Source organism: Halichoerus grypus, chromosome 9, assembly GCF_964656455.1.
Source record: "Halichoerus grypus chromosome 9, mHalGry1.hap1.1, whole genome shotgun sequence".
Taxonomy (NCBI): domain Eukaryota; kingdom Metazoa; phylum Chordata; class Mammalia; order Carnivora; family Phocidae; genus Halichoerus; species Halichoerus grypus.
In genome coordinates this window covers 73,559,352-73,581,794 of record NC_135720.1, presented here as the reverse complement: position 1 = coordinate 73,581,794, position 22,443 = coordinate 73,559,352, and the positions used below count along the sequence as shown (strand labels likewise).

The following is a 22,443-nucleotide window of genomic DNA, read 5'->3' as shown; positions in this document are numbered from 1 at the left end:
CTTAGGCAGCCAGCCAGGTACTGACAGAGTACAGGGTGTCTGGGAACCACCAGGTCACTCATAATGACATCCTTCGTCTCTGTAATAATAGCAATCACATAATGGAAATTTGTCGTAGAGGAAAGAGCACATTTATTACATTTTTGTCTGAAAAATACAATGGCAAATGTGAGCTAGAGACCTATGGAAATAAGTACTACTGTCACTGATAACCCTAATCCTGTCCTTCAATCTGATAAAAAAAGAGGGAGCAGGAAGAGTTATTAAAATTATTACAGTGGAGTGTCTAAAAGGCATGGCTGCAGAAAGACACTCAACCACAACTGACTTCTTCACCATTCAAACACATGTCAAATTATGTGTTTTATCTCACAGGGCTGGGATTTAGAATAGGTATATGTGCTTTGCAACTAGTTTGGTTTCAGTTGTAATATAAATGTATGAAAATTTCTCCTACTTAAAAAAAACTTAGTCCAAATAGAGGACTAAGTAGACATTGCTATACCACACGAGATTGAGAAACTAATATAAAGTAGAATACACAAAATTTACCTTTATTTTCCTCAAAAAATTAAAAATAAAATTACCATAAGACCCAGAAATTCCACTTTTGAGTATACACCTGAAAAAATTGAAATCAGGAACTCAAACAGGTATTTTAATATACCCATGTTCACACAGCAGCATTATTTACAACACTCAAAAGTTGGAGACAACCCAAGTCACCAACTGACAGATGGAAGAAGAAAATGTGGTGTATACATACAATGGAATGTTTTTTTTTTTTAAAAGATTTTATCTATTTATTTGAGAGAGAGAGAGAGAAAGTGAGAGAGAGGTGGGGAAGAGGCAGAGGGAGAGGGAGAAGCAGACTCCCCGCTGAGCGGGGAGCCCGATGCGGGGCCTGATCCCAGGACCCTGGTGTCATGACCTGAGCCAAAGGCAGATGCTTAACCACTGAGCCACCCAGGTGCCCCCATACAATGGATTGTTTTTCAGACTTAAAAAGGAAGGAAATTCTGACATATGCTACAGCATAAATAAATCCCCCAAGATATTTTGCTAAGTAAAATAAACCAGTCAAAAAAGGACAGACACTGGATGATTCCACTTATTTGACGTAACTAGAGTAGTCCAGTCCATAGAGTCAGAAAGCAGAATGGTGGTTGCCTGGGGCTGAGGAGAAGCATGTGCAGTTAGTGTTGAAAGGGTGCAGAGTTTCAGTTTTGATGACAAAAGTTCTGGAAATGGATGATAGTGATGGCTGCACAACAATATGAATGTACATAATGTCACTGACCTGTACACTCAAAAATTCCTAAAATGGTCAGAACAGAACAAATAGCAAACTTACCTTACTTAATGGAGAGGGAGCACCAGATCTAAAAGGCAACCAAAAAAATTAAAATTGAATATACGTGAATACATTTGCAGAAGCACTGAAGTTTGATATCACTTGGACAAGCATTAACTGGTTTATATACAGATGTTTCAGCAACGGATAAACTATTTTTTTAAAAATAATTTATCCTTCACTCAATTACGGCACCCTCTTTCAATGTTTTCCATTCACTTAATTTCTAGTATTAGAAATTCTTAAACCCAAGTTTTTTTTCTGTATCTCTAGCAACTCAAATCTTCGAGTTGATCATTATTGCCTGCATCCAACAAAAATAAAATTGGAATTTTAAAAATGTTGCCCAGACTTGAGGAAAATAAGACCTCACAGAATTAAAAAAAAAAAAACAACCCTTTGGTTTATTATTTTAAAAAGTTAGAAAACTCATTAAGGTACATTGTGATTCATTTAAACATAATTGTGAGGCACAAAAGGAACACCAGAATTTAAATATGAGCCGTGTGCCTGAAATGTGTCTCAACTTCCACATGTATACTCCTGGTTTGTTTTTTTCATGGCTGTAATGAAAACTATCTATGGAAAATATTCCCATTATCCTGTTAGAACTAGTAGAACTTGAAAAAGAACAGTAACCTCAATGCTCGTTTCTAAGGGAGTGAGGGAAAATTAGAAAGGAGTAATTTTTTTTTTTTTTTTAGTGAGATTATTTCTAGCACTGACTTGTACATCATTTCTAGCAACGTGCTTCAGAAATGACTGCCGAAACAAGTTACACTTTACCAACCCAGGTTGGTGAAAAATAAATTAATGATAAAACAAAATGAAGAGAAAACACATTTCAACAGGAAGCCTACGGTCAGAGTCTTAGAGGATGGCAGGGATGGCTTTCTACTCATCTACAGAGAAAGTAGCACAAGCAGCACTAGCCAAACAAAATTAGCAGAGATTTAGTAACTGAAATTTTGTATAGTATCATGAATTTTTGTTTTATTGAATGTAGCAAAACAGATTTAATAATATACATCACATTAATAACCTTTTATGTTCAACCTTATTGGCAAATACCTGCTATTAAAGATTATCATCCTCAAACCTAAGTAGAAATATCATAACTGGCACAAGAATCAGTTTGCCAAGCTCCTACACAAGCACCATTACTAAACGACCCTTGTAATTACTCAGATGGGCCCGGCACGCGTGTTCCTCTCTTTCTTTTACCTGTTTCTTCATTGATTTACTACCCTACCATCAGTCATTTGCCCTTTATAAAAGAAAATGCTACCATCTTTTATATATATCGATAATGACACTAAAAATCAATACTTATTTTAATGATTCCAGCAAGAGAAATCTAGTACATAGTAAACTGCACTGGAAAGAATAAAGCACGAATATAATTTTATAAAAGAGAATGAATTGCTACAAATAAATCTATGGATTTTTATGATGAACATAGAAAATGCCAAGGTTTACTTCCAGGATGTTAATAATAAGTCATCAAAAGAGGAAATTTTGTTATGTCTTATCCACAACAATAATCCCTATAATAATAATAAATATAATATAATAAATAGTAAATAATAAATAATAATAAATGTAATAATTTTGGCTATAAATGCTAGCCAGAAGACAAACAAAAAACCAAAATACAGATGTGAAAAACCTATCTATGTCTTCCAAGTAATTTTAATTACAATCAACTCATCAGGTTTTCTGTACCCTCAGCACTTAGTAAACCCACATGTAAAATAAAATCAATTTCTCTTTTGTTCTATGGAATCACAGAAACACACAATATACAAATATATCACACAGTATTACATAAAACTTCAAAAATGAATATCAGTGAATAGAAGCCATTAAATATAAAGAGTATACATATTTTTATAGTAGACATTTGAAAACGCTTCATTGCCTCAGAGATTAGAATCACTTTATACTGCTACTTAAAGACAAACAACTTTAATTTTCTTTATCACATTGTCTTTTGGCACTTCTGCCATATGTCATGGGAAAATATTTTGTCCACTAATCAAATAAAAAAATTTGATTTCCAAAATCTAAGAGGAATGTCCATACACCTACGAGAGATTGTTAGTCTTGATTTAAGAAGACCAAAATAAAGTAAAACCATTTATGCCAGTCACCTTGGGAGACAAATAAAAAAGTATAATGAAAAAACACAGATGTGTAAAATTGACAGAAATCAGTTTTAAATGTTCTAAATACCAAATGTGGAGTCTTAAGAGTGCTTTTTGCATTTTTAGTAATAACCAAATGCAAAAAAGTCACTCAATGTAGTACTCACCCTTCACTTAAGTTCCCAGGTAAGCACAAACATACAAAGAAGAAAACAGTTAACTACTATAGTTCATTTATTTTAAAAATAGGGAATAAGCAAAAGACAAGTTCATATGTGGTCTCAGCCAATTCAGAGAATATGACAAGCATAAAATGATTTTAAAGGAGAGAGAAACATTATGCTCAGTCAAAGGTAATTCAAAACAGAAGATCACTGGATTTCTATTTCCCTACTCTTAGAAATAAGTATGTGCACAAAGCTGTTTTCCAAAAATAGTTTACAGCAGCCACAAGGGGGCGAATTTAGACATGAAGTTAAGGCTAATGAAATTTACCCCAGAAGGCTGCTTTTTCTGGTGACTGCAGTACTGGCAGATGTAACATGGGGAAAGTGTGGCTCTGTGCAGGGTGAGGGGGACTCTGAAGGGAAAAGAATACAGAGAAGCTGACTCTTCACCAAGCATCCTGCATTGCCTTGCCAAGGGAGAGGCTTTAAGTCCTGAGGATATGCATATTTCCTTCGCCAAAGAGGTCCTTCTACCACAGGAGCAGGGACATTTCTTAGGCTTCCTGCCCCCTTTTGCTTAAATCCCACACAATTCCTTTGGCTTCTTAGATACTCTAATACAGGGTAACTCCAGCAATCACTGGAAGTGAGCATCTTAATATACTCCATGTCACTTAATGCACTCTCATGTCTTTTTAGTTGGCATCATTCTATCCACAAAAGTCTGACCACCCATGGCCACAATGAAGCGGGGGTAGACCTTGCACCTGGCACTGTGGTAACAATCTCAACAGAGCTCCTGAGAGGTCCTGAGAGATTCCTATAATGTTGTTCATCGTCGAAAATTTAAAACATGCAATAATTTTTATACTAACTTGGAAAAGATGACAGAAATGACACTTAGCTAAAGGAACAACAAGCAACAAGTAACATCAGGACACGAATAGATTCTGGGCAAACGCCGAGAGAGAAGAAAAAGGAAAGGAATTGCATTTTGATGGCTGTATCATAGGCAAAATCCATGGTCAGCATACAGCCCTGCAATGATCAGTTCATAGGTTGTCTCTGTTAACTTCTGCTGTCAATCTAAACGAAATAAACATAAGACTGGGACCAACAGACAGATTTCAAACCGCCTCTGTAGAGACAGCTACAGATGGATATAATGAAGTATAAAGTTGTCCCTGAACTTTAGAATCAGAAAACCTAACTAAACCACATATGTGGGGAAAAATGGCCACAACACAGGGCAGTGCATGATTAAGGAAGGCTTAATGAGACAGCCCTCCCAGGATGGGTAAGATTTACACACACAGAGACAAGGAGGGTAGGCATCCAAGACTAGCAGAATTATAATTTGAGCAAGGCACAAAGACTGGAAGGCACTGGGACCTGTGAATAGACAAGTTTGATACTTGCTAGAGAGAAGAAAAGAAATGGAACCTGCATATTTTTGCATGCAATGAGGAAAAATAGTAAAAAATGTATGTGCCCAAGCACAAAGGTATGCAAATCCAGGAAAACTGCACTTATTGCTGATTGATTGCTATTCACTCTATAAAAAAGATCCCTGAGCAAAATGTCAGCAGCATGCCGTGCTGAATTTCTAAAATGCAGAAAACTATACTTGTGGGCTTTGCTTTTTTCACAACAGGGTCGATAATGTTACAGAAATCTTCAAGGCTACCTGTGAAACCTGTGCTTGTTTTACTCATGCCCAATGATAACAGCCTCAATTTTTAAACATGAACAACTCTTTTTTGGCATATTGTGAATCCCCCGTAAGGGCAAATATATACATCAGCAAGTTCAGACAACCTAAGTACAACCTACTAATTTGCTGCATTAGCCTGCAGATAGATTGCCTATACATGGGGTCACATTGTCATAAGTTAATCAGATGGGATTTTTGAGGGAACCTAGAAGAATTACAATGAAGCATACCCTAGAACTGTAGGAGTAAAAGTGGTACCATGATACATCTCATTCTTATAAAGAACAACTGCAGCATTTTTCATCTTATTTAGAATTATACAACTAATGCGTACTTGTTTCCGGGTTTCTTTCCTTCTAATGTATTTAGATGCTGTTCAAGGGTCTCCATAAGACTGCTGGGAGCCTACAATAAGAAAGTAAAAATAAATGTCTGCATTGCTTTCTTTCAAAGTAAATACACTAGAACATCACTGTAACTTTGTATGGTGGAGTTCTGTGGGTGGACCCCACTACAGATGTGAGATAATTTCATTCCAGGTTCTTTTGGCACTTAAATATTTAAAAACCATGGAATCTCAGACAGGCCCATCTTACATATAGTTAACTCCACTGTGCAACAAATGGCACTACAGAGTGGTTTCAGTGTACAGATTACATTGGATAGACTTTTTCTATGATATTACTTATATGCAGTAAACTCAAATCAAGTCCACCATATGTTTCCACAAGACTGCATGAAAAAGGAATAGGTATTTGTATCCAAGTAAAAAACATAAGTGCCCAAATAGAAACTTACAGAAGTTTGAAAATACAGTAAAATCTCACTTATCTACATGTGACTGACATGTTAGGAAAAATTGCTACTATAGTAAATAAAAGTTGGGAGGTGTAAGGGACAGTGGTGGAGAAAAGGCTACACCTTTAATAGTCAACAACAATTAAGATTTTCCTATTATTGAGCTATTTAATTTATATACATAATAAATACTTCAGCAAATGTGGTAATGTTAAACTACCATGTTAGAAGATTTAATATATTTCAACTCTTTTACTAAAAGGTACCTGAATATTTGTTTTTATATTAACATTTTAGGCAATACAAAGCGATGGCATTTTACTGTATATTAGAAAGAGAAATAATAAGTTCATACATATATTCCACCTCAACTATTCCTCAAGCATTAGAAATTTAATGTCATCTTTAAATAATTTTAATCTAAATTAGACCTTAACAGCAGTGTAAGCATTCAAAGAATAGCATTCCATGAATGAAATATGTAACTACATTTAGAGATACATTTAATTCTAACAATTATCCTTCAAATTAATATGAAATTAATTTTGAAGACCTTTATGCTAACTGCTAAAATAGTTCACAGAATTCAAGGAAATTCATATAACTGTACATTTTATATTATACCTATAATGACAAAATCAAGTAGAATTTTTATTAAGAATTTTCAATTTTAAAAGTTCAGGATATTTAATTTCATTTTTCACTTCACTAACAGATTCATGAATAATTATGTGATTATTATATGTAATTATATGATTATTATAAATTACTAAGTGAACAAAAATATTAACTTGCTTAACGTGATGGAGGTAGGGTAGAAAGAGTCAGCCCTACGAGCATTACCTAAAAAGTTATGGCCTATAGAGTAGAAAAAGTAATGATTATGGGGGATATAATAAATTTAGAAGTTATAAAAATTAGAATTTAAAACTATAACTCAGGTGAAAATAGACTTACTCAACAAATTCCAATAAACTGCAACTAAGAGTATAACTCTAAGTTGTAAAAAAAAAATAAATTTTTAAGGGATAAGGAAAATTTTGCTCCATAGAACAAATAGCATACTATAAAGATGTATTCATTTAATAAATTGAATAGGCACTGTATTCTTAAAAGCAAGAAAATAGAAAAGGCTTCACAATTTTTAGGTGAATTAACTCCTGATAACTTCAAAATTATCATGCTAATTGTCATAATAATAATAATTACTATAACTGTCATAATAATGGAACTTAGGAAGCCTGGACATATAACTTCAAAATTTTCGTATTTCTTTTTTTTTCACTGGGGTCATAGTAAGGAAAAAATATATCAAGCCACAGAACCTCTCTCTGGTTACAAGACATAGGTCCTCTAAATGTTAAATGCAATGTAAAGAAAATGTGATTCCGTGTTAAAACTCTTTAAAAGGACAAATGCTACTTAAAGTTACAAAACAGAACAATAAGGGATAACAAAAAAAGAGGTGGTGTTTTCTCCTATAAACTTCCTTAGTTATCTTAAAGAACAAACAAACCAAAAACCAGGAAGACAGTTTGCAATTTCATTCTTTTTGCAAGGTTTCTTAATAATTTGAGGATGAAAAGTTTAAAATAAAGTAGCAGTCACAAAAATAACAACAGTTGAAAAAAATCTTACCACGAGCACAGACTACAAAACTGACTTTTGTCTTTAAGGGGAGTTATTTCGTGATAAATTGCACCTAAAATTAAGTTTGGAGCATTTCATCTTAAAGGTTTAAAATACTTCATTTATATTTCTTATCAGGACATGTGAAATCTAATAGAAATAAATTACTCAAATGTTTTTGGAGGAAAAAAAACCCTATTTTGATAGTAATGTTCACAAGTGTAGGAATACTGGCTGCCTCCTAACTCTTATCTATGGCACTGAGACTATCTTGGCATGTAGTAGACAAATAAGCAAAAACTGTCTCAAATTTCCAACAAGCAAAACTTTGAGAATACCCCTGCTGTTGTAAAAGGAACTTAAAGAACAAACTATAATTAGCAGGATCTTTAGTTGCTTGTTTTTAAAAATGCCCAAGTCAACAGACAAGTCAGATGGAAACACCAACCCAAAGATCAAGAGTCATTCTATGGAAGCTAACAGGTAACAGCAATGTATCACAGTTCCTGATTCATCAGTGGTACAGGTTTTTTAAAAAACCTTTTCTTTATCCATAGTTTTCAGGTCAACCAGAATTCCTAACATCAAAACCTAAGATGTTTTTCATAAATGGAGATATTTTAAATTTGGAATGCACACACACACACACACACACACACACACACACACACACGCCAAACAGGAAATGATATTTTGAAAATCTTTTTCCTGGAACAAATGGAAAGCTGACTGTGAGTCCGGGATCGAAAAGTAAGCATCCATCTACAATTCACATGCTTTAGATTCTAAAGCATCATTTAAACCAAACAGGAAAAAAAAAGCAACAAAAAGATCATTTGAATTTTTGATCATTAGATCTAAGAAACCATTTGAAAGTGCTGAGAAACATTTTGGTTTTGATATCGTATTCCACTTCTCATGCAATACAGCACTTTTGAATGATTTGTTAAAAATTCACTGATGTTCATAAATCATTTAAATGCAATCATGATGATATGATATGCACAATTATTTAAAGAGGGCTACAGATGACCGCACTGGTATTTTATATTGTGCATTTTCCAACCAATATGATATCTATTAAATTCCTCTTCTCTGCCTTGATGCAAGAGCAATTCTAATCTTCTTTTCAGTTACAAGCAGCCTATTCTTACTCCCAGTCGCTAGGTAGACTCCTGGTCTCCATTTCTCGTTAACCCTCATCCATGTTGGGTATTTTGGTTCATTGCCTCAGCTAGATTCAGTGGCTGTGGTGGCCACAGAGAGCAGAGATTAGGTTCTAATCTCAAAGGTGTTAAACTGAGTCCACACAACCTGGTTATCTCTGACCCATCTCCAGATTAATTGTGGCCCAACACTGTCTAAAGGACTAACCCTAGAGCAGCTCCCATTCCAGCTCAGACCTGATCATACTGTCACAGTGGGTGTAAGTTGCCAGATCAATGCGAAGCCTCCACTAGACCTGTGGAAGGGGCTCTAAATAAGAATTAGAGAGAGTGTTTAGCTCTGTCACTCACAATCCCAACAGAAATCACAATCTGGTTACTTATTAAGAAATTTCAAAAGCACACAATACTTTTATACTGAGATTTAAATATATACTGGAGAAATGAACTAGAGAATTTTTGTGTGTGTATGAGGAGGTAGTTTTAAAATAAATGTTAACATGGAAGTTTATGTGGCTCTTAAGGTCTTAAAAAAAAAAGGTAGAGAAAAGTATGATATTAGATTCTAATGAATATCACAGAATACCCAGGGCAAGATTTTACCTTCTTTAAGGACAGGATCTCTGTTCACCAAATTATGATAACACAACATACACCATTAAAAAGTAGGTCTCTCGACTACTTCTTCAGAGAAGGAGATTCTATAAATTATAATGAATATTATAGTAACATTCAAAATTAAAACCAAGTATGTGAGTCCTTCTTTCAATGACAGACTACAATTTTCTTAAAAAAAAAAAAAAAAAAAAAAAGAACAAGCAGGGCCTGAACTCACGACCCTGAGATCAAGACCTGAGCTGAAATCAAGTCGGACGCTTAACCAACTGAGCCACCAAGGGGCCCCAAAACAAAAACATATTTAAGTATTCTTTAAACTTTTCTTTGTCTCTTTCAGATACTATACAAACTGAGACAAATGAGACCTATTTTCTTCTTAACTGGGAGCCTCTCTGATAACAGTTTTACTTTTATTCCACAGTAAGAGCAGTCTATACAGTTGAAATAAAGATGATTTACCATTTCTAAAAGCTATTTATTGAGCAAAATATTTTAATATCTAACTTTTTTAGGTTAATATGCATTATTTATCTAGGCTATTTTACCAAACTACAATGTAAATATTTATTATCATTAAATAATTTAAAATTAAAGCACACTGATTGTCTTCACTTTTTATTACAGTGTTATCAAATTCATAAATCTATATCTAATAAAAAGTTTTTTTTTTAAAGATTTAATTTATTTCTTTGACAGAGAGAGGGAACACAAGCAGGGGGAGTGGGAGAGGGAGAAGCAGGCTTCCCACCGAGCAGGGAGCCGGATATGGGGCTCGATCCCAGGACCCTGGGATCATGACCCGAGCCGAAGGCAGACGCTTAACGACTGAGCCACCCAGGCGTCCCTCTATATCTAATAAAAAGATTTTTAATAGTACTTTGCGCACACTTAATATTTAAGCCATGTCCAAAATAATACCAATATCTTATTCAGGTATGTACCTGATCAAAGAACACGGTCTTCTCACAATAGCAAAAATATTTTATATTAATATTCTGTCTACTAGAAGCAGTGATCTCCCAACTTTTAAAGCCAAAAAATACAATGTCATCATATTCTGAATTATTCTATGACTTTTATTTATGAAAAATTATTGGTATTTAAATAATATAAATACAGAGACCATTACTTTATGGTATCCTAATTTTTAATAAAAATTTAAGGTTAATATTATTTTAAATATAGAAACATTTCAATGGATTATAAAGACAGTCAATCATTATATGCATTTTGATATTATTAAAAAAGTGGGTCATCTTTTATTATGACAATTTTCTCTATTATAATGACTCTTTTTATTTATAAAGACAGAAAACTCATACATTCATTACTGGTATGTAAGATAGAAGCTCTATATTCTCTCTTATCATCTCACAATCTCTAGTTAAAGGACATGTTTGGGGTAGAAATTTACCATAGCAAAGAGTTGATGAAATAAAAACAGTTCCTGCCAATTATGAGAAAAGTCACACAGTAATTCTGCACATGTGAATGGTTCCTGATTCTACATCTTAGGAGCCCTACAATGTACCCTCTTGACAGATAAAAGGATTGATAAGAAAGCACTACTATTGTTTTTGCTTACTAGATGCTCCCCAGAAAAATCACTTATGTACCACTATGACTTTTTAAAAAAAGGCTCTTTTATAGTAGAAATTCCTCTACTTCATAGGGGAGGCAAGAATCAGTGCAGTAGAACTATGATATCAAAGTGCTCCTCTTTCATGTCCCTCCTTCGTACCTGGGAAATGTTGAAAACTAGGAGAACAAGCAGAAAGAACATTTCAACTGTTCCAACTACATGCCTATCAATAGTTACTGTTCATAGACAAAGCACTTTTTAAACATTAATTAAGGCTTCATTTTGAATCAAGTTTAAGAATGAAAAGATGGTCTCAAAACAGTAAATTCAGTTGCCTTTAAAGAAGAAACTATGTTATGAGGGCAGGTAAATCTTCACAGTAACTCCAGAAATACATTCAATAGCTAGAAAAAATATGCAAGCTAGAATAATTTCCAAGAAAATTGATTGGCCTAAATTAAAAATTCATTAAATGCTTATAAGACTATGCCCTAGGTTAAGATCTTTTATGGCAAACTATGGAGTAATAATTTCATGCATACTACACTTTTCACTCAGAGAATCACTTACCTGTGTGAGGTCAGGAATGTCACCTTTATCAATGCCAACTTGCTGCGGATTAAAAAAAATAAGTTACTTAATGGGATTTTTTTTCTAATTTCTTTGCATTTAACAGAAGATCACCCACAGAATTAGTTAAAACCACAGCTCAATCTTGGTATAAAAAAACTGTCAATCTCACTTTGAAAATATGCTTTGTGTAGTTTTCCACTCAATATAATTGAACAATAATTTTGTTAATGTAGTTTAATATAACAAATGTACAGAATTTTACTAGAACCCAAAAAAAGACTTAAGAAATTGAAGTATAAAATTTAAAGGTTTCCTCCATGGCTAATGGTAGCTAAAAAGTAAAAAAAAAAAAAAAAAAAAAAAGTTTAGCCTAAATTTAAATTGTTATAAATACTCAGTAAATCCTCGGGACAGGGAATGTTTATTTAGTTTCAATAACTTGTTCAGGGTGTAGTATCCACCTCTCTTCCCACAGAGAGAACCATTTTGTTTGTTTCTTACATATCCTTCCAGAGTTTTTTAGTGTATATCCAAGGAAACTGGAAATATATAAATACATATTTATTTCCCACATTATTATACAACAACAATGTATTATATACACTGAGCTTATATTTTTCATTTAACAATATATCTCAGACCTATATCCATATTAACACACAGAGTTTCCTTATTTTTTAAACAGCTTCTTTTCCTATGATTTATTTATTTAACAAGTCAGGTATTAACGAACACCGAAGTTGCTTCCAATCTCCTGCCATTGCAAGCAATGCTGCTCATCTGTAGGCCACGTTTGTAGAAATGGAATTACTAGGTAAAAGCACATTGAATTTTTAGTGTTGGTAGCTTGGGGAAGGGAGGTAGGGGAAGGAGGAAGAGCAGAAAGGGGAAATAGAGAGCAAGAAAGAGCACAAATATGGGAATATATAAATGAAGGTGAATCAAAGAAGAGAGTATATATGTGTTCACTATACTGCTCTGTCAACTCTTTTGCGGGTTTAAAAATTATTCAAAATAAAAACCTGGAGAAAAATACAAATCCATAACTTCAATTCTCTCATTTTATGTAAATGATGAAATTTAGGCTCAAAGAAACAAAGTGGGTTAAATCAAGTCTCTCTCTTTGAGAAATGAACTGCTTTGTGTATTTTGATGGAACTGCAGAAGCAAATACCTGAAGCGTAAGTGCTGGGCTCCTACAAAGACAAGGCAAACTAGAGATCGGAAAATCCACTTGTTTGACAAACGCTGTTAGCTAAGTTCTTTCTTTGGCTTTCTCTATGTCTACAGCAGGGTTTCTCAGCCTTGGCACCATTCATGTTTTAGGATGATAATTCTTTGGTAGGGTCTGTCTTGTGCGCTGTAGGATATTAGCAACATCTTCTCTACCCACTGGATGCCAGTAGACTTTCCCTTCCTCCAGTTGTGACAACCAAAAATATCTCCAGACACTGGGGAGGAGAGGGGAACAAAATCGCCCAGTGTGGAGAACCACTGATGTAGAGCACTGACCCTCATCCTCCTAGAGCAAATTAGGCTGCAGATTCCTCCCAGAGGTACAGGCATTACCTGCTAATGACTCCACTCTGGAAGTGGAGGGAATTTAGGGAAGCTATCGTTGCTTCCCTCAATTCACTTAACTATTATAAATTATGGAAATTACAAACGAAGGTAACTTCATTCCATTCCATTTATTTCTGTATTTTAATATCTCTTTAGGTGATCCATTAAAAATATTAATATGAATGAAGTCAGTATTTTTGAAATTAAAGTATTACGGAACTTTAATATTAGGATCATCTTGATAAAAGGTGATGTGTTTCTCTTAAATAGAGAGTTAACAGAACTTTCTTGAACAGAAAGACATAATTTAGGAATTCTTCCTTGACACTGCTATTTTCACTAACCTGAACTTCTGAACCATAATATAACTGGAGGCTTGAGCTGAGGTGTGACTCTATTACAGAAATCTCATCACTTTCTATCTGCAAATATTCCGGGAGACGTAACTCCTACGATTTGGTATTTATCTTAGAATAGCAAACTAAGAATAACTTAGTTCTATAAAAAGGGAAGTGTGTTTAGCAGAAATGCCTATTACGTATAAAATAACCATTTTACAAAGTTCCAATTGCCTGCTTTAGGAGACTTCATTGTAAGAATTCAAAACATGCTAAGTTTTCTATACTTCAAGCAATTCCTCTGGGATATTTGAACATTTCCATAGCAGTTGTTCAACTACCCTATGTTTCTTTTAATATTGCAGACAATTTATTAACATTTACCAAATAGCCAATATATATAGTTGTATTTTTAAAATGGCATTCTAGAAGTCTTCTACACATTCTTCAGAAAAATGGGTAGCTACTGGATATGAGTCCATACATATGTACGCCACACAAGAGCTGTTTGGTACAGAGAGAAGCTTTGTACATTTGTTAAGAAATTTCTGTATTTACCAATAATACAAACCACTCAACACTGGTATTCAAACAATGTCTAAATTATGAACAATGTAATTTACTTAAAGAAAACACAAACGGTTATTGTTAGCCCATTGTGAGTTAGTGTCTATTCCATTAAAAAATAATTTTGTAAATTAGTATCTTTCTTTAAAAAAGTCTTAGTCATAGTGTTCAAATCAAAGTAGAATATTTGTATTCAATTATTTAGACTCTCAAAATAACATCTAATTTCTGTGTATTTCCTTCTCAACAGCCTGAAATGGGCCCGTGCTAACACAAGGTGATCAAGAGACATGAAATAAAATTTTACATTTAAAAACAGAATGAGTTAATAAATAAGTACCCCCTTTCTCATGAAGACCTTGGATCCAGCCTTACAGTGCTGATTAGAGAAATGTATACCCCAGACTGTCACATGTCCAGCTCCTTACCTATCTAACATATGCAATAAGAGATGGGGGAACTGGGCAGTACATGCATGAGGAATTAATGGAACAATGAAAGGATCTTCTGCTCTGGATGCTTAGGCATAACTGATCTTTCCACAGAAAAAAGTCAGGCAAATTTTACTAGATTATATTGATAACTAGAGTTAAACCACAGGAAAATCTTATCAAATACAAAAAGTCAAACCATGTAGCAGCCAAAGCAAAAGTTTCAAGCGATTCTATCCTTTCATAAAGACAAATCAGTATCAATAAGCCCAAGAAAAATACACATGAACATGCTTTAAAGTATATGTAATTCCTATAAACTATTCTTTACCCTTTGTTTCCCATATTATATATAAAAAAAAGACTTCTGTTCTGATTACAAACTATATGGAGCAAAGGTCAAGAGACAGCATTTTGCAGTATCAGTCTCCTAATTTGAATGTGATAATTATTATTCCTGCGAATAAATGAAATTTGAAAGATAATGTTCGGACTAGAGTGCTTTTGGAATTGTGTGTATAAATGCTTGTTCTTGTGCTATATTCTCAAAATGACAAAAACAGCAAAAACATGACACGAACATCCCATGCCCAAGGCCTCGTATGCTTTGCTGTTGGGCTTCAGAACGCTTCTCGCACATGGCATTCCAGTTAGCCCAACAATTCGTTCACTGACAATGTAAGATAAGAATCAACTGGCCAACCTGCCAAAGGACTGTAATAACAATGTCATAACTTCCAATACCAGTATGAATCAATAACTGGATTTCATAAGAGAAAACACCAACTTATGGGATTATCTCAGGAACACCAACTAAATAGTTACACAGTTATTGTGATGAAGTACAAAACAGACATCCTTGAGAAACAATTTATAAACTTCATAAAATTAATGATACTTTCATTTTTTCATTGTATTTAAAAAATTAACAAAATAAGAAGGTCCTATTTATGATTTCTACACACTAAGAACAATAAATGGATTTTCCTAAGGGCTTTTTTTTTTTTTTTTTCAGGGTTCAATAAAAAGGAAGCCCTTCCTTACAATCAAAAATAGCTATTAAGTGGAGAGGAAGGATCAACCACCTTGCAAAGCTGTGAATCTGCTCAGTACCCATGAAACTTGTATTTGAACACAGAATGATCATCTAATTGGGATGCAGGAGCATAGAGTACAGTTCTGAGTGAGAACTTGGGAGGAGATCACTTCCAACCCTAATACACTGGGGCTCTGGGACAGAACGTCTTGCCAGATTATAAGCCTTATTATTGACTCCAGATACATAAGTTAATATTCTTAAATTATATTCCCAACACAGCTTATTATTACTTACCTCTGCAACTTTGAGAAATTCAGATACTCGCGTCATTCTAGTTAGAAATCGTTTGTAAATTTCTAGGGCATCTTTACATTGTCCTTTCTTCATTTCAAAAAACTTTTCTGGAAGAGACAGATAAGCATTTTGAAAAGACTATTATATTCAATTTTCTTCTAAGCTTATGTTAATACTATTAATTAAAACTTGAATGTTTGGATCAAAACACTAGGCACTAAAACCTATATGAGGTTCTAAAGCACCTAAACAAGGGGGACCTGTGAAGTTTAAGAACAGTGTTAGGTTCTAGGTGTCTCAAATGGAAGCATTTAAATAACGAAAGGATAATTAAAGTAGAAGAACATATGAAGTGTCACAACAAGTTAAACTCATGATCCATATATCCCAGTGCCCTGCTTCAGAAAATAGCATCAAATACTTGCTGATAATCTCAAAAGTTACGATTGCATTCTACAGCACCATTACTTTCTTACTAGCTCACCATAAATCAATAAGCTATATATCATAAAGCAATAAATTTCTCCAAGTTAAAGAATAAATCGTCTACACTCTATAAATTGATACTTTTGTTGGCCATAAATGATTTCTTTCAAACATTATAATGTGTCTCTTAAAGTAGTGGAGTTTTGTGACAAATATTTGGTTTACCAAACTCATCATGGCGTTCTAGTCCATAATTGTATCCTTTCTCAGCCTTCAGCTTCCCAAAGAGAAAAACAGAGGATCCCTTTGCTGCTCTCTGTTGCACTCCCAAGACTGGAATTCACAATCACTAGGTGCTATAGCTCCATTATAATTACATTACGAGTGTATTTTCTCCATATGCGTTTGGAAGAAAACCAGCACTTTATCAGTATTTTTGCCAGACAGTCATTTATCAGTTCATTCAGTCAATAATTATTGACATTGCAGATGGAGACAGAGAAGGCCAGGGTCTACAATAGCTTCCAGGCAACTCTGGATCAAAACTGAAGATGATTTAGCATTCTTCATTATTTTATATTTTCACATGGTGAAACATACGCTATTTTTATATTCTCTCATAAAGTTCTTAATTTCATTCAGCATGTAATTTTACTACCTTAAAAGTATTTTTAATTTTCTCAAGAAAGGTTTAATAATATATAATTACACAAAGAACTTATTATTGAGGGTAGCTACTCATTACCTTCTGTTGACGTCTGGGTAATTTTACATTTAACACAGACCTCCCCTGTAGGGCATTCAAGGGAAGCAAAAAGATCAAGAAAACAAACACATACTGTTTTCCACTTAAGATTTGAGAGGGAAGTGAGTCTTTTAAGAAATGGCCAAATCTAACCTAGAAGGTATTATGCTAAGTGAGGCAAGTCAGAGAAAGACAAATACCACATGATTTCACTTAGACGTAGAATTTAAAAAGTAAAACAAACAAAAAATAAACAGACTCTTAAATACAGAGAACTGGTGGTTGGCAGAGGGAAGGGGTGGGAGGATGGGTGAAATAGATGAAGGGAATTAAGAAGTATGACCTTCCAGTTATAAAATAAATAAGTCACAGAGATGAAAAGTATAGCATAGGGAACACAGTCAATAATACTGTAATAACACTGTATGGTGACAGATGGTGAGTACACTTATGGTGAGCACTGAGTGATGATGTATAGAATTGTCAAATCAATATGTTGATACATCTGAAACTAATATAACATTGTATGTCAACTACACTTCAATTTTAAAAAATGGCCAAATCTAATCTTTATCGTCTCTATCCTGTTTTCTAATGCTACAGATAGAATCTTGGTGCTATAAGGGAACAAATCTTTTTTAGTTTAAACTTTTGAAAAAAAGGACTTATTCTGGTAAAATATAATTCTTTCTTTCTTCTTAAACAATCGTCACATAAATAATTTCTTCCAAATGTCTAAATTACTTTTCTTTACTATAATCTAAGTTTATTTCTTTGCATCAGATCTTCAGCAGTAACACAAAAAGATAAATCAACTGAATAATCTCAATTTCCTTTTAGAACCAATGCATCAGAATCTTAAGCAATTTTTCTGTCTCCTCTGGATGCTTTTTAAATTGTTCATATCTTCCATGGTAATTTAGGATTCAGGAACAAAAGTAATGAAAATTTTATGGTTTTAGGTTATAATTTCCTAATTTTTTCTATAACAGTGGTAATGACACAGAAAAGCAACATGTACTGTTACAGGGGGAGCTGTGAGGTGCCCTTGTCCTCTTAGAGACTAGGGTAGGGCCAGGAGCAATTCATATTTTTAATAGAGGGGATGGGTCATCGAGAAATGAACCTCTGTCTTTATTTTATACAAAAGATATATTGATTTTCAGTATCTGAAACGAAATTTTAAATTTGGCCTTTGTAATGTGAGTCTTTATAATGTGTTGATAGATTCCCTTGTCATATTAGTATTAATTTTCACAGAACAACTGTCCTAAGGAAAAGAACTAGATGAAAAGGAATCTCATTCCTGTGAAGTAAATCGAGGCTTTGTACGTGGACTATTACTAATGCCCATTAGTCAGAAGGAAAGCATCTTCTTACTCACACATCAGTTTCATTATAGTGATAAAATGTTTGCAAAGATTTGCAGCACCAACATTGATTCCAACATTAGATGCAGAGAATTGCTCATGAAGTCCTTGATTAAAACTAACCCGTAATGTATTTATAATAGTTAATTCCTAGCACTATTTAGTAAACAAACAAAAAACACACCTGTCTCAAAACACTTAGGATAGTAAGTGTACCTATCTTCTAGAGTGTTACTTTCGCAAGAGCAATTTGACAGCAACGCTGAATGAAGGCCACTCAACACCAGAATGTGGTAAGGCAAGAACGCACACCTCTACCACTTTTGAAGTCAGGTCTTTAATATGAAGATACAACTCTCCTTTTCTGCTCCTAATGTTAGCCCATAGACTATCCTTTTCAAATTAGATGAAATAAAAATATACATTGCATGGTTATTTTAAAATACAAAGAAAATGTATTCTTACTACAATTTTATCTCTGAAGTCAACATAAAGAGAAAGTAAAACAGAGCAGCATTTAAATAGATGTTCAAGACACAGAGGAGAAACACATGGCTTAACATGTTTAACTGCTAAATGAATTTTAAAGGTAGTAAGTTCAATGTTCTTGAAGCAGAAGCAGGAAACAAACAAGGGTACACTAGCAAGAGGATGTGAGAAGGAATCAGCAGAACTTCATTTCTGACGGCTATGGAGTTGAGTAAGATGAGCAACTCAAAGATAACTGAGGCTTCAGGTTTAAAAGACAAATTATATATCAACAGAAATGAGATTAGGAAGGGCAAATTCAAGAGTTCGGTTTTGGAGATGGCTAAATTTTAAATATCTAAATTTAAGTGTCTACAAATAAGACTTGCAAAACTGAAGCTTGGAAGAAAGGTCATGGACCGAAATAATAGACCTGGGACTCATCATAAGGACATCTCCATAGGAAACCATAGGGTTTCCAGTGAAAAATATACACAAAAAGCAGACAAATAACTGGCTAGAAATGAACCTTAGCAAAAACTTATTATGAGTGGTAAAGAAGAGTAAGATATGCCCACAAAAGGGAATGGGAAGATCTGTTACTTGGTTTACTGATAAACAGTCCCATCTGAAATAAAGGTAATACAGTGTTGGATTACATATTAAGAACAGGTATCTTTCCCCAATAAGGCAAAATCTCTAAGAGCACTGTGTTTGATCCCCCATTCTCTCTCTTTCTAAACTCATGAGAAGCCAGGATGTTGGATGCAAATTCAATTTTGTAAATCAGATGGACCTGTGAGAGATCTGGAAAGTAAAACTGAGGCAGAAACCATCTTCCTGTACATCTCTAGCTATTTCTGTGACAAGAAAATAATCTTACACATAGAAGTGTAAGATTATCCTTTGGCAGCATTCCACGGCCCACCCTCCAGCTTCCCCAGTTTTGAGGGGTAGTGGTTATAGTCACACCCATTTGATGTGACTCCCTACTTCCTGGATTATGGCTTCAGGTGTCTGGTTTCTAGCTTCCTCGGGCCACAAGGCAGCCGAGGGGGTGCAGCAGCTTCTCACTTTTAGTGTACTGTAAAGTGGTGGCCTCAAAAGTAGAAGCTTCCCCGGCATGTAAGAATTTATTATTCTGGGGCGCCTGGGTGGCTCAGTTGGTTAAGCAACTGCCTTCGGCTCAGGTCATGATCCTGGAGTCCCGGGATCGAGTCCCACATCGGGCTCCCTGCTCAGCAGGGAGTCTGCTTCTCCCTCTGACCCTCCTCCCTCTCATGCTCTCTGTCTCTCATTCTCTCTCTCGCAAATAAATAAAAAAAAAAAGAATTTATTATTCTGTAAGTCATTCAGGAACCACTTCCTGCAGGCTTCTGATAATTACTTAAGCACCAAACTCCCTACTTTAGATCCCTTTCTAGTTAGAGTGGTAAGTGTGGTTTCTGTTTCTTGAATAAACACAGTATTGGATATCTTAAGTGGTTGTAGAAATCAGACCCTCAAAAATGTCAAAAAGATGGGAATATGGGATTAGATATGTAACTGGCTGGATCTGAAGGTAGTGATGACTACCCGCAACTATCGGAAAATTGGATTCTCACAGTCTGTGCTATACAGGAGCAAAATGATTACGTAAATCATCACCTATGGTTTTCTGAAATGAGCAGCTAAAATGAAGCTTACCAGAGCAAGCAGCTGCTGGGAGAGACCACCATGATGGGAATAAGGCAAGTAGAATGTACGGTGGATGGCTGCTCCTGACTCCAAAGGAAATGACAACACAGGATTTTAAATTATTGGCTCAAGGCACCAGTCAGACAGTGGTACTCCAAAACTGCCCTCAAATAATCTTATCTCTTGCAGACACAGGTCTGTCATCACTGAAAGAAAGTCTAATCTTGTAAGTTTCTGAATTACAACGTATGTGGTTAAGTTAAATTCCCAGCCTCACCATGGTCTCCTTTGTGAAAGTTAGGGTGTTTATTGAGAAGAAAAAACTAGAAAGGAGACTGATTGGGTAGATTCAAACCAAAGTGAGCTACTCTTGCTAGTAAAAGCTTTTCCTTCTCAGTCTGAAGAGGCTGGTCCTGCCTTGCTTGGTGATCCTGTAATCAAGCCACCTTTCATGAGGGAATGAAAAATTTTCTCATGTCCAATCCATCTATTTCTTGCCCCTGTCCCCTTGCCAACTGCCTCAATACCTAGAATGAGATTGAGAAGGCAGCAATCTCTGCATGCCCTAGGGAGACAAGTACAAAGTCTGACCCAAGAGGAAAAAATATACATGCTAAAAGAAGTACAAGTTCTTGCAAATTTCTGTTGGCAGTAGGGTTGCCAGATAAAATACAAGATACTGAGTTAAATTTGAATTGTAAATAGATAACTTTTTAGCATAGATATGTCCCAAATATTGCATAGGACTTATTAATACTTAACTGGGCATCTTATATTTTTCCCTCTGAATCTGGCAACCATCATTGACAAAAATGTAGAGAGTTGGTATGGATTGTAAAGGTTCTGAACAGGAAGGAAAGTGTATTACATTAGATTTTGTGATATAATTGATAATTTGTCAATTTGGGTGAACATGCCAAAATCATCGATTCAAAAATGCTAGCCTGAGCATCTGGAAGTAGCTCTAACACAGTGATTCCCAAAGTGAAATCCCAGACCAGTAGCAACAGCACCACTCAGGACCTTATTAGGAATGCAAATTCTCAGCCTCAACCCCAGACCTACTGAATTAGGAACTCTGGGTTGAGGTTTAGCAATCTGAATTTTAATAAGCTCTCCAAATATTCTTGAGAAATGTCCTCGAAACACAGTCAAGAGCACTTTTTCCTCTTCTGCAGAGGAGACCTTTATCAGGGTGAGTAGGCCCAGGGAAAGGGGACATACCCAAACTTTTCAGAAACACTAACTCTAAACTGATGTTACTCCCTGGGGGCCCAAAATGTCACTCCATGTTCTACCAACTTGAGTGGAAGCTTTTTGGGGATTAGGTGATAAAAGAAAATTAGATCCAGTGGATGTATGCAACTTTTCTGTGGCTGTTTCCCCAGTTACCTGAATATATAACTGGAACAGAAATACTTTGAAACTAGCAGAGTCCCCACACTGGCTTCCTGACCTCTTGAAAGATACAGGGGTAGCAATTCCATCATTTCCTCAGTTAACTTGAGTATCTGGTTTGTGAAATGGGTTGTAGGTAGAGATTTACAGGAGGTTACTGTGAACCTAATCAGGTGATGACCCTGACTTGCAGATTTCCAGACGTGTCCTTCTTACCGGCATAAAATCAGCATCGTTCTTGACACCTGATAGGCAGCTATCAAACTAGCGAACCCTTTTATCTCTATCTCAATAAGCAGAGCCCAACAGAAGTAGTTTGCTTTCATCTGGCAGGGATGACAGTATATACTAGCTGTCTTTTTTTTTTTTTTTAATTTAT

The 22,443-nt window shown here is 34.9% G+C and overlaps 1 protein-coding gene across 1 annotated transcript in view; it reads right to left on the bottom strand.

Annotated features, from left to right (window-relative positions):
• The window catches only part of SNAP91 (synaptosome associated protein 91), a 146,871-nt gene that overhangs the window by 58,789 nt on the left and 65,639 nt on the right, over positions 1-22,443 (bottom strand). Inside the window, exons 8-12 of the mRNA XM_036101007.2 lie at positions 15,981-16,087; positions 11,746-11,787; positions 5,717-5,787; positions 3,669-3,674; positions 1,355-1,382 (exon numbers count right to left, since the gene is read on the bottom strand). Of these exons, the coding sequence (XP_035956900.2) occupies positions 1,355-1,382; positions 3,669-3,674; positions 5,717-5,787; positions 11,746-11,787; positions 15,981-16,087 (254 nt within the window). The remainder of the gene's footprint in view (positions 1-1,354; positions 1,383-3,668; positions 3,675-5,716; positions 5,788-11,745; positions 11,788-15,980; positions 16,088-22,443) is intronic.